Here is a 13,215-nt window from a genome sequence, read left to right on the forward strand (position 1 = left end):
GTAAAGAAGTGTCTCCTGATGTTCAGAGGGAACGTCCTGTTTGCCAGTTTGTGCCCCTTGCTTCTTATTTTGTGACTGGGCACTGCTGAAAAGAGCCTGGCTCCATCCTGTTTGCACGCTTTGTTCAGGTAGTTATAGACATTGATAAGATCATGCCCTACCCAAAGCTTCTCTTCTCCAGGCTGAAGCATCCCAGTTCTCTTGGCCAAACATAGAATCATAGGGTATCCTGAGATGGAAGGGACCCACAAAGAAGGGTCATAGGAGAGGTGCCACAATGTCTTCATCATCTTCATGGTCCTCTGCTGGACGCTGTCTGGTAGGTCCATGTTTCTCTTGTACCGGGGAGCCCAGAACTGAACACAGTACTCCAGGTGTGGCCTCACCAGTGCTGAGTAGAGGGGAAGGATCATCTCTCTCAACCTTTTGGCAGTGCTCCTCTTAATGCAGACCGGGGTACAATTAGCCTTCTTTGCCACAAGGGTACATTGCTAGATCATGTTGAGCGTGGAGTCCACCATGAACACCAAGTCCTTCTCTGTAAAGTTTTTCCCATTGGATGTGTAGGACAGTCTGTCTTCTTTGCATTAGCTCTTACTATGTTTGCAGAATTTCATATCCCAATCCCGAGACTTTTTTTCTTTAGGGTAAACCATCCTACTTTTTTTGTATGTCATATTTTCTAGACATTTCATCAAATTCACCAGACTTTCTCCAATTGATCCATCTCTTTCTTTCTTTCTTTATGTGTTGTACCAAACACGAACAGATTCATCCATCTGGGACCTGAACACTGATGGTCAGAGGAGAATTACTTCCTATGTTTTGCAAGCTATATAATTGTTTATAGAGCCTTGTAAAATGTTTTCATTCTTAATGACAGCATGACTTGTTGGCTTACATTCTTCTCTTCTACTCTGTAGACTCTGAGCTATCTTCTTAGGAACTGTTATTCTGCATTTATTTTTGTATTTGATTATTTCTGTCTTAGTTTATTCATTGCCCTTGTTTGGAATTCTGTTCTTAGCCCATTTCTCCAATTTAAGAGATTTTTTGAATTTCGTTGTCTTCATTGTAGTTGCAGCCCTTCTTCTAGATGCGTCACCTGGAAACATGCCAACCAGAGTCATTATTTTACTTTTGAGAAGTTACTGTCTGCCTTGTCCAGTGCTCACAAAATCCCCATAGCCACTAACTGCTTAAATACTTTGGAATATCTTGCTGTAAATGTTCACAAGACACTGTCATGTATCCAAGAGGGCATTCAAAGAAGTGAACACGGCTGGTTTAGATTTTAGGTTAGCAGCTAATTCACCTTTCTAGAAGTTACCCTATACTTTCATCCTCAATATGAAGTAATGCTTTCTTTTTTTTATGAGCTTATGTTATTTTCTTTGTACCTTGAAATGTGTGATGGTGTCCAGGCTTCTTTGTCATAAGCTGATTTTCCCCCAGTTCCCCCAGTCCTCTAATTAATAATATGCCTTTTAAACAAGAAGGTCTGTTTATTGTCATTGATTTTATTCATTGAATGACGTAAAGCATGTGAGTGCAACTGTTTACAAAAGTGTGACACAGCACTCTGAGTTTCCTAACCCACTCCTAATAAAAAAGAACCCTAAAAACAGAAAGCTTTTATGGCAATTCAGGAAGGATTATGTACTGATCAAAGTCAGAGAAGAAGCTCCACTGAAATTTGTGGGAAGATTGCAGAGGTTGCAGAATACATGGGCCAGGCCTAAGAGCAAAGAAAATTAACTCTTAAACCCTCAAATCTTTCTCAAAAATATCGCCTCATGTTCCCATTAGTATTTTGCAGAAGATCCATACTTAATCCCAGTGTGGTGTGAACCAAGAGCTTGCAGAGCTGGGAGGATGTGTACCTGTTGAAGTAGCTGTTGGTGTACAGCACAGTAGGAGACTGTCTCATGTTGTCAAACAGCAGCTTTAGTCTGTCAGTGTTCCCTGGGTGGGTCTTTTGGGAGAGGAAGGCAGGAAGAGTCCTGGGGCATCAGGGATTTTTTTTTGTGCTCTCTTTTCTTTGCAGTGGGTTTGCAGTGAGAGTAAAAGAGCAACTTTTTATTATTATTATTATTATTTTTTTTTTAATTTCATGGAGCTACTTAGGATTTCACAGCAACATAATCCTGTAAAACATAAGATGCAATTGCTCATTTCAAAATGTTCCCAATTCCATTACACCACTGTATATCAGAAAATGGCCTCTGAAAACAGTGGAATTATTCTCATTTTATTCTGTGAGAAGATAATTAAAGAGATAGGAATGCAATAAAATGTAGCAGTAATGAAATATAACAGATGACAGAAGTGTTTCAATCTTTCCCTGCTTACAAAAAAGATAGATGATGTAATCCTGATTGCCTGTAGGCTTATGGTCTGGGTGTAGAGCTGGACAGCTCTGGGGAGCTGCCCAGAAGTGCAACTTGCTGTGGCTAGCTCCAAGAAAACCCCATGTTCCGTTTTGTTCAGTTATACTTCAAGATACAGAGAAGAGGCGAGACACTCCAATGGGAAGAAAAGGAGATTCTGCTGAATCATAGCTGCAGTTCAAAGCTCACTAGAACAGGTCTGAATCATCTCTGAAACTTCTTTGGAAGGGAGAGGACTTTGTAAAGGCTGAGCAGAAGGATGTAGTCTTTGCTGTTCTCTATTGCTGTGTCTTGTAAGCGTGTGTTTCCCCAGGCAAGCTGGGACAACTTTTTTTTCTGCTTGTCCTCTTGAAGAGGTTAGCAGGCTAGTTTGGAAAAAAAAAAAAAAAAAGGAAAAAAAAAAAAGAAACAACCAACATCAAGAATCACTGAAATCAGTAATATGACATGCAAAGAATGATAGAAAGTATCAACAATTCCTGTTAAGCAAATGATAAAAATCTTCAGAGGGTAAAGTCTAAATAGCATTGAACATCTGATGCTGTCCTGTTTCAGCTGAAATGGAGTTAATTTTCTCCATGGAGGCTGGTATAGTGCTGTGTTCTGGATTTAGGAGAAAAATAATGTTGGTAACACACTGATGTTTAGCTGTTGCAGAGCAGCGCTCACACAGAGCCAAGGACTGTTCAGCTCCTGGTGCTACCCTGCCAGCGAGGTACCTGGGGGTGCACAACGAGCTGGGAGGGGACACAGCCAGGAGGGGACACAGCCAGGAGCTGGCCAAAGGGATGTCCCATGCAATGGAACAATAAAACTGGGGGGGCTGGCTGGAGGGCAACCACTGCTCTGGGACTAGCTCGGGATCACTCAGCAGATAGTGAGCAATCACATTATGCATTACTTGCTTTGTATATTCTTTATTATTATTATTATTATTGTTATTATTATTATTATCATCATCATCATTATTATCATCATTATTATTATTATCATCATCATCCCTTCTTTTTCTGTCCTATTAAACTATCTTTATCTCAACCCATGAGTTTTACCTTTTTCTTTTCCAGTTCCCCATCCAACTGCGGCTGTGTGGTGCTTAGCTTTCTGCTGGGCTAAACTGCAACAGACACTTTTAGGAAGCCGAGCAGCTCCTTTGCAGATGTTTCTCAACATGCTGTAGAAGCCCTCAACCCTGTTTAGGCAGGGGCTCAGCTCACTTGGGCAGAGGAACAGGCTATTATTAGTTAGGCATTTTACAGAATTGCCCTTGTCTTTCACTGCTTCTCACACAGAAGTCTCAAAATGTGTTATAGGGAGGTCGATATCATTGTTCCTGCTGTGATGAAAGCACAAATAAGCACTTAGAGTTGATAATTTGCCTGGGGTTACCCAGAGGCAGAGCACAGGATTCCGGAGTGCCTGCTTACTGCGTTAGTCACTCGGTCAGTGTTCCCAGGGAAGAATCCACTCGGGGATGGTTGGCACAATATATTCACACAGATAGAGATCACATCAAAGAGTTTAACACCTAAAATTGACAAAAGAGAAGCAGGAGCACAGAGGGGTGCATTAATTTTCTTCTAGTCTCACAGCAGGTTGTCAGGAGAAGCACGGCTCCAAGCCAGGTGGCTTGCCTGCTGACGGGCCAGGCAAGCCAGGGGCTGTGGTCACACTCTTACCTCTGGAGCTGACACCCGCTTTTCTCCTGGAGGTGGAAGAGAGAAGTGATAATATGAGGTACATTTATTCTGTACACCAGTGATGTTCTGGACATAGGAAAAAAGAAAAACTCTCTGGAAAGGGTGAAAAAGTAAGAAGAGAATATAGAAATGCTAAATTATGTATTTCACATTTAGCAATTTGCACTTCAGAGTTAAAACAATTTCACGTGTGTCCTTTGACAGCATGAGGCTGCATGCAGGAAGAAAGCATCTATTTCCCTTATGTGTTAAGAAGGGAGCCATATGTTTTAAAAATTAAAAAGAACAATTAGTCTTGGAGTAGTCGATCTGCCCAGCTAGATAGCTGATCAGCTTTCTCCCAGAGATTGCTCTCCCAGATCAGAGTTGAGGAAACAAGGTTTAGAAATGTAGATATTAGTAGGTATGTGGGAATATAAATTTGGAAAATCGACAATTTTAATTTCTTTTATTTTCTTGCATTTGCTGAGTTCCCAGGCTGACATCAGAAGTTGCATGTGCTGCGTTGCTGGCAGGATGGGGTATGCTTCAATGGATGGGACATGGGGACAGGATAGGCTTGTCCTCATATTGACAGTAGGATCTGCAATAACAGCAAATTACTTGATGTAGGAAATTCCTAATAGAAACAGGAGCTTCCCTACATCTCCCCCAAACATGGAAGGTCCCACGCAGGAGTAGCTGTCAGCACAGCAGGAGCTTCCAGACCTCTGGATGCTTAAATCACATTGCTATTACAGACACCTCTGGGTTCTCTGCCTGAGGTTTTCCTGTTTTGCTTGGGAGGATTATGGATGGAAGGAGGATTAAGTGATATGCTGAATCATGTGAGGATGAGAAAATGTGTGCATGAAGCATGAAATTGTGACTGGAGGAGACCTTTTTGTTTCAGGAGGGATTTTGTGGAATATAAAAATACAGAATTAAGACATGGTTCCTAACGCTTATGAGAATTCTTTGCTTAGATGCAAAAGGTTTGTTTGTTGCATCTGTTTTGACTCTGAGATCCTTGATCTGAGATCTCTTGGGTTAAAGACTGGGTTTTTTAGGTCACCTAGTGCATATTGCCCTGCTCTTTGTGTACTCCTGGAATGAAAACATTAACAGTGAATGTGGTTCATGGCAGAGCCTATGAGAGGCTGTGTTTACAAAGATGGCTACTTTATCCTATTTAATTCTTTTCTGCTTAAGCAAAACATGTTCATCTTTGTTTGTTTGTTTGTTTGTTTTTTTATACTATAATCAGGTGAAAAATAGTGCTTTAACTGACAATTTTTCTTGTGTGACCTGAGTAAGTTATTAAAAATCAGAATGTATGTAGCCCCAAACTTGAAATATATCACTACAGTTGAGTTTCAATGTGCATTTCAATCTGATATTTTTGTGCTGAACTGCCGTCCTGGTGCAAGAGTTAATGAGCCAGGATCTCATTCATTATCAGGCACTGGACATCATTCAGAAGTTGGGACACCTAGCCATTTAACAGGCAAATGTAAAATTGGTAAAACAGTGCAATGGAGCCCTTGATCTTTTCTGATACTCCTTTCCTACTGTTCCTCCTTCTGTTCTGCAAATACAAATTATACAGATCTGTATCAGCAAGAAATCTGCAAACTCTAACAGAATGTCACCCTTCAAGTACTCTGCATATACGAGAAGGCAGATGGAAATAGGAGGACTGATGCACTTTTTCCGTGCCATTCATTATTTTATAGAATTCTTTCTCATGTCTGTTCTTATTTGACTACTCAATGGCATGGCCACATTTGAATTAGTAGCTGTTTGCTGAAAAAGAACTACTTCACTATTTAACTGGTCTGCTTTCAGATAGTTGTAGCTTCCTTTTCATTTTATGGTTTTAGAATTTGTATCTAATTAACAGAGAAGAAGCTAATTTGGAATTTGGATTTAAGACCAGGTACATTTTAGGAGCAAAACTTAGAAACAGTATTTATACCGATTCTGAGAAATACATGTAATTGTGATTGCTTTTGTATTTAATCGGGCTGGAATGGAGTCCAACATCTGATTTGGGAATATTTTTGTGTGAGTATAGGATATTTTATGACTCACCTTGGTGGGTAGACTATTGAGTCTCATTACTTGAATAGGTGGTATAAAAGGCTATCATTCTATCTGAAGAGTAAATAGGGGGAAGATAGAATGGAGATCCACCTATAAACTGATTTTTACTTTTCTAAACTGTTCTTATTTTTATTTTTCAGGTGATGGAAATTAAAGGACAAATGATTCATGTGCCAGAATCAAATTCAATTTTGTTTCTGGGGTCCCCCTGTGTGGACAAGCTGGATGAACTGATGGGCCGAGGCCTCCACCTTTCGGACATTCCTATCCACGATGCTACTCGCGATGTCATATTGGTTGGGGAGCAAGCGAAGGCCCAGGATGGCTTGAAAAAACGAATGGATAAGCTGAAGGCAACACTAGAATGCACACACCAAGCCCTGGAAGAGGAGAAAAAGAAAACAGTAGATCTCCTTATTTCTATTTTCCCTGAAGAAGTGGCTCAGCAGTTGTGGCAGGGGCAGCAGGTTCAGGCCAGGAAATTTGATGATGTCACCATGCTCTTTTCGGACATTGTTGGCTTCACTGCCATCTGCGCACAGTGCACACCCATGCAGGTCATCAGCATGCTGAACGAACTATACACACGGTTTGACCATCAGTGTGGATTCCTGGACATCTACAAGGTAACAGCTCAAGCCCTAAGTTAGCAAAATCTAATTGAAATTGAGATAGAAAAACTTACCAGTAGCCACCTTCTTAAATTACAGACTTTGCCTTTAAAAATGGGAAAGGCAGTTATTTGTTTCACAGGAAAAAAATTAAATTTGAAGTATGTCCACTGAAGATCAAATACTTTGATGCTGAGATGTCATTGTGTTTCCCCCATGGGAATATATGCCATATTCCTGTTTTCTTACAGGGACATACACCTCCTGAGTTACAGTCTGGTTATATAGTCTGGTTTCCTTTAAGTGACACATTGGTCAGTGTACTAAGGGTGCTGAAGTCCATAGTGATTATCCTAGCCTAAAACACATCTCCTGGAAGGCACTCAAATAATTTCTGTTTCAGCGGAAACCTGAATGTTTTCAGGTTTAGACACTTATATTTTCAATAAATTAATTTTATTAATTTATTTTTATTAATTTATTATTAATTTAATAATTTTTCATAAATTAAAGATTTCCATAAAGAACAAGGCATTCACTTAAAAAGAGGGTAATAAAGGATTTAACTTTCCACTGAACACAAGGAGGAAGACAGCTGTTGTCCATTTTATTGGTTTTACCATGGAGGGCAGTTGAACACCACCACACTCTCTCATTCCCTGTCCTAAAAGGAAGGCGAGGAGAAAATATGAGGGAAAGGCCTCAAGGGCTGAGATGAGGACAGGAAGATCACTCAACAGTTACCATCACAGGCAAACACACCCAAGACAGGGAGATTAATATAATTTATTGCCTTTGACCGGCAGACTAGAGCAGTGAGAAACAAAAAACTAAAAACACCTTCACTCCTGCTCAGAAGCCAAATGCCATGCTCGAAGAGGGCTACAACGGAAGGTAGTGACCATCATTTGAAAATGTTTGTGGTGTTATAGCTGGAAAAGATTGGAAGTTTGATCTTGGTTTGTATTAATCTGTTAAAGCACTGGTTCTCAAGCCAACTCTGAGAATGTGACTTGAGAGACTTCTGACCCGCAGCTGAGAGCCATATCTAGTGACCCTGTTTCACATGCTGTATCTGGTACATGGGTGTAGTTAGTGTTTTCCCAGATGATTTATTTTAGTTAACTGTTTTGAGGCATTCAGGACATTTTTTGTTAAAAACTGCAGTTGCGTAGCAATAGGAAGTAAAGTATCTCATACTCTCTGACCTGTTTGGAAGGAAGGTTGGCTGAGTCCTGTGAGAACACTATGAAAGAATATTTTTACATAACTCACAAATATTATGTCATTTAGACCTTGTATTACTGCCCTTCACCTAGCTTTCTTTGCGCCACTTTGGATGAAAGATGTTACTGCACAGCAATATTGTCCTGACCAGTGAAATAATATGGTGGCTGCTCAGATAGGCAAAGTAAGATTTATGCATCCCAAAAAGGTACAAGTACTCCAAAAAAAATTAGACCCCCATGTAATTCTATGAGAATAGGAATAAACAAATCCTATTTTTCTATGGAAGGGTATCTAACACCCTTTCTCCACTGTTACTGCCTTAATACATCTAGTTCTTCCTCAGATCACTTCATCCTAGGTTTTCATTCATCACCCTACTCCCCCATGTCCCTTGAGCATCCCTACAGCCCCACCACCACTGAATTTGCTCCACAGCCCCCCTTCCAGTGAGCAGGGTGGTGTGTGCTGTGGTTATTTTGGAGCTGTGTGCACCTGCCCTGCTTGCTGATCGCTGAGCCCGGGATGCCAACAAGATCGTGTTGTTGCCGGGCTCACATGACAGTCAGTTCCACCGCTGGGGACACTGTTCTGAATCTCCCACATCCATCCAGTCATGGATCTTCTCCCAACCTGTGGGAACTTGGTCTTTGAAATCTTTAGGGTTTATTTTTTCTTCATTTTTTTCCTTTTAACTAGGAGTCTAAAAAAGTTACTGTGGGGTTAGGTGAAAGTGACTCAGTTAAGCATTACAGAAAGACAGAAAACCTGGGCGTTGAACCCTCTTTCATTTCCTTAGAGAAACAGGCTTAAAATAAAATGACAATTCCTTTTGAAAGTGCATTTGCATTTTTAAATAAAAATAGCTCATGTGTTTATATTTTTCATTTGTTCAGATGATATTCTGGAAGCTAATTTTATTAGTATGATCAACACCACAACTATAATTTTAGAAGTTATTGTCAAGCAGTGAATTTTAGATATGTAATCACCAGTGTTTGTACCCGCAGCCTGCCTCTAAGATATAGTCCTGTAACTAGGCTACAGAAATTCATCTTGTGACCTATATTATATATACATCAAAACACAACAATTTTCAAATTTGCTTGTGTTGAAGCAACATGGAAAGAATAATTTGCAAAGATTATTTGGAGAGTACTTCTGAATACCAAATATTCATCATTTTGTAAACAGAATATTAAGCAAAATTCATTAAATAGATTCCATGCTGTAAATTATTCACCCAGCTTTACTGTTACAGCATTTTAAATTCAGAACCTCAGTGCTTCTAATTTTGGAGTCAGACAATGACCGTAATGAACATAATACTTTTCAATTGTCTCATACTATTCATTCAGGAATATTTACAGAGAAGTATGACATGGAAAGAAGAACAAAGATGCCTGTATTTAACATAGAACATGGAGGGCAAGCGTAATGATGTGTTGGTTGAAGAATAAGAAATGTTTGTTGAGGGCTGAAAGGGGATGAGTCAGACTTTGAAATACCTTGGAAATGAAAGTAAGTAGTTATAACTAATGAGACAGGGAAAGGGTATCCAGTGGAATGATGTGCAGGTATGAATGACACAGGCAAATGATAGGCTCTGAAAATAAACTTCACAGCAGAATTTTAAATGGATACGAGGGATGACAGATTACATTCCTACAGGCTGAAGGAGAACATCACAGTAATTGAGATGCATCATGATACGAACCTGGGTGACAGTTCTAGAAATTTGTGTTTTAGAGAGTGAAACTTTAGAAAGAATCTGCTTACATATAGCTTTGATAAAAAGATGAATAGGGACACTCTTGGGGTAATCACAAAGGAGAGAGGATGCGAGAGAACTGAGACCTGGCAGTGCCTTTGGGAACTGGTGCTGCTGACTATCTGAGCTAATCATGTTTGGCTTGGTACTGAGGAGTGGGAGAAAAGGATGCTGTCAAGCAGGGAGTGCAAATTATAGCAATGCAGTTGCAGATTTGAAGACCTGAGCTGCTTGGTAAGTCAGTGTCTGTGGACATGCAGATAGAAACATGGGCTCCAGGAGAAAAAGTACTGAGAAAGATAAGATCTCAATAAATTTTGAAAGCAATTGCTTTGGGTAAAGTACATACTGGTTGACTTGACTGTATCTTTGTTTTGACCTGTTTTTCTCTGTATCTGAATTCCTGTCATTTGTGAGCCAAGAGCTGGGAAACGATGCTTCAGCTAAGCCACCTATTTATTAAAAAAACTATTTAGATATGCCACAGTCGTGGCTAGCATTTAAAACTTATCCCTGCAGGCTGAAATCTTCTATGTTCAACCTTCCTGCAGCCTCTGTTTCTCTCTCTAAATAATGTCTTTGATATAGGCTCATTTTAAATACTTTTGTTGTTGAGTCTTTTTGCCTGGGTAGGCCTGCTTTCTTAACTCTTTTCTCCTCTGTTACCTTTCTGAAACAACCCCGTGTCTCTTCTTTGTCCTTTAACTGCTGCATACAGTAAAGACAGCACGTGCTGTGGCTGGTTTTTTGGTCATGCATTCATTGGCTGGGTGGCTGTGTATGTTAGCTGGGTTTCTTTGTCCTTTCTCTGGACAGTGCAATATTCATTGCTGAAGACGTTTCTTCAAGGTGGATTTTCTCCTAACCCTGAACTTCACTTTCTGTTAAGTGATGAGTCCCACTTTTCATAACTGATCACAGAGTACTAAATGTTTTGGGCAATGAATTATTGTCAGCTGGCAAAATTTCTCTGCTGTACATCTTCTGCTATATAACTGATTCGGCTGCATTTTCAACCAGCAGAAATCAGTATTCATTTTTAGTTAAAACAAAACAAACAAACAAACAAAAACAGAAAAGCAATTTAAGTACTTTCCTACTGCCTTAACTATCCTGCTTGGTGTAAGATATTTGTACACAATCACATATAAGTCATTAAGTTTATTGTTGGTGCTATAATGACTAAAGAATACTGCAATGACAGGGATTCATGAGCTTCAGACTGTTCTGAAGTTTTGCAAGCTTAATGTTCCATAAGTTAAAAAACATAATTTGCAAGTTTTCACGTAAAACTTATGGCCACTACTTTTGTCTTCTTTCCATCATTTCCTTGGTTTTAACCTTGTGTGTTCAGTGCAACTACTTGACTATGTTGGGAAGGATTCAAATTCTTTTAGCTTCAGCTGAGGCATCTACTGAATGAAGATTGTATGAAATGCAATTAAAATATGTAAACTATACTGACACTCTCTTATGAGCAATAGTATATACAGAAAATATTATAATATACCTATTTAAAGATAAATTGATGCAAATTTGGGGATTACCGATGGAACAAGTGTTGCTTCTTCTTGTTAATTTAAAGTCAGGTTAGAGTGGATAATAGAATAAAATCCCCATCACGCAGAAACTCTTCTCTCTGTGGTGCCACCCAGCCGTGTAGAGCTGCCCTTTAGCAGGCTGCTCTGTTCAGGTCACACCACAGAGGGCTTCTGAACCTTCTTGCTTTTCTTGCTCTGAGCAGGCTGTAGCACTGACTTTCTCCAGCCTGTGCATGGACTTTGCTGCCACACAGAGTGTCGTGAGACATCTCCATTATAGAGACAGGGCGAAGCTGGGGTGCCAATATTTTTGGGGGAAATCAGAAGTGTTTTGGGGTTATATTTAAAAAACAAAACAAAACACGAAAGGTTCCTTTCTGTCTGAAATCACCCTGCACATCTGCGTTATTATCACCAGAGAGCTCCAGGATATTTCAAGACTTCCCATTACTTTAAGCCTGTATTTGTTTTGCAGCCTTGTGGTGGATTTACACTTCTTGTCTTTAGGGAGAAGTACAAATGAGGTAAACAGATATGCAGGCTCCAGAAGAGTCATTCTTTACTTTATAAACATACAGACCTGCACAAAGCGCTAAAACATCTGTGCATGTTCCCCTGCTCTAGGCAATTAATCACCCAAGAATCCTCTTAAGAGTCCAGGACTTCTGCTTCTGTGTATGATTTCTTCAGGAATACCGTGCTAGTATATATTTCCTTCTCTCTCTCTTTAGTCCATCCTTCCACTTTTCTCTTACCTGAGAAGCCCTCATTTGTTTATGTGTCCCGTTACATTTCTCTCAGACTGCCGGGGAGCCTGAGAGCTTAAGTCCAGCTTGCTGGTTGTGGGAGTGCTTCCCATGTCCACAGTTTGTGTGTGAACACTGGCTACATCCTGAAGTTTTGTTTGGGCAGCACCCAGAAGTTTATCCTCCTTTGGGGCTCCCTGCTCCATATTGAGAAGAAAGCCCAGTTACAGTGGGTAGAAAAGAACCATGGCCAGGAGTGTGCCCTTTTACAGCATGCAGGTCTTCCTCATGCTATGTTATTAACACTTAAGTCCTTTGTTTCCTTGTGTCAGGTTTTTCAGCTGTCTAAATTTTAGTTCTTCTGAAGGACTGGAGAATATTGATTTCACTTTCCATCAGCCTAAGCTATTTCTGTGTCAACAGTCCAGTATTGTCCCAGACCTAGAGGATACTTAGCACAATCCTGACAACTTAAGGCTGGCCTTTCATATACTTCAGCCCTCCGTAACGCAGAGTTTTCATTCTTTCAAATAGTATTCATAAGTTGTACTCTAATTTCTGAAATGAACGTGGAGGATACTTAGGGAAGTTAGGAGAATATAGAAATTTCAAGACAGATAAATGAAAGCTCATATAATCTTGATGAGGTTGCTGTTCAGTGGTAGTTTTAATACTAGGGGTAGCTACAGCAATCTAAGACCCTTCTTACTGCTGGAAAAGTCCTATCACATTAAACTGAAATGTGTGTCTTAAGTTATACATGATTATTTTAATGGTTGCTTATTTCGTTAGACAGTTCTTTACTTTGACATTGCAACTACCTCACATAAGGCAGAATGCCAACCAGAGCGTTTTTTATTCGTTGTAAACATTCAATATGATTTTTGCAGTTTCATACTTGCCTACAAAAGAGAGAAATCATTTATGCATTATGACTTATGTGTTCCATGACTGTTGTGTGCAAACCTGATGTTGGCATAATGTAAACTGTAATTCTTCTTGCATGTCTGTATTTTAACTAGTAAAAAAAAAGAACAAAAACCCACACCCAAATTTTAGAATACTAGATGTTGTGTACACAGCAAGAACCATTTGTCTATTTTCCTTTCACAAAGAAAACAGCACTCTGTGAATCAATGTGTAG

The 13,215-nt window shown here is 39.8% G+C and overlaps 1 protein-coding gene across 1 annotated transcript in view; it reads left to right on the plus strand.

Annotated features, from left to right (window-relative positions):
• GUCY1A2 (guanylate cyclase 1 soluble subunit alpha 2) overlaps positions 1-13,215 on the plus strand; it is a 157,272-nt gene that overhangs the window by 83,074 nt on the left and 60,983 nt on the right. The window contains exon 5 of the mRNA XM_083823966.1: positions 6,316-6,801. Coding sequence (XP_083680092.1) covers positions 6,316-6,801 — 486 coding nt within the window. The remainder of the gene's footprint in view (positions 1-6,315; positions 6,802-13,215) is intronic.

This window comes from Anser anser, assembly GCF_964211835.1.
Source record: "Anser anser genome assembly, chromosome: 1".
Taxonomy (NCBI): Eukaryota; Metazoa; Chordata; class Aves; order Anseriformes; family Anatidae; genus Anser; species Anser anser.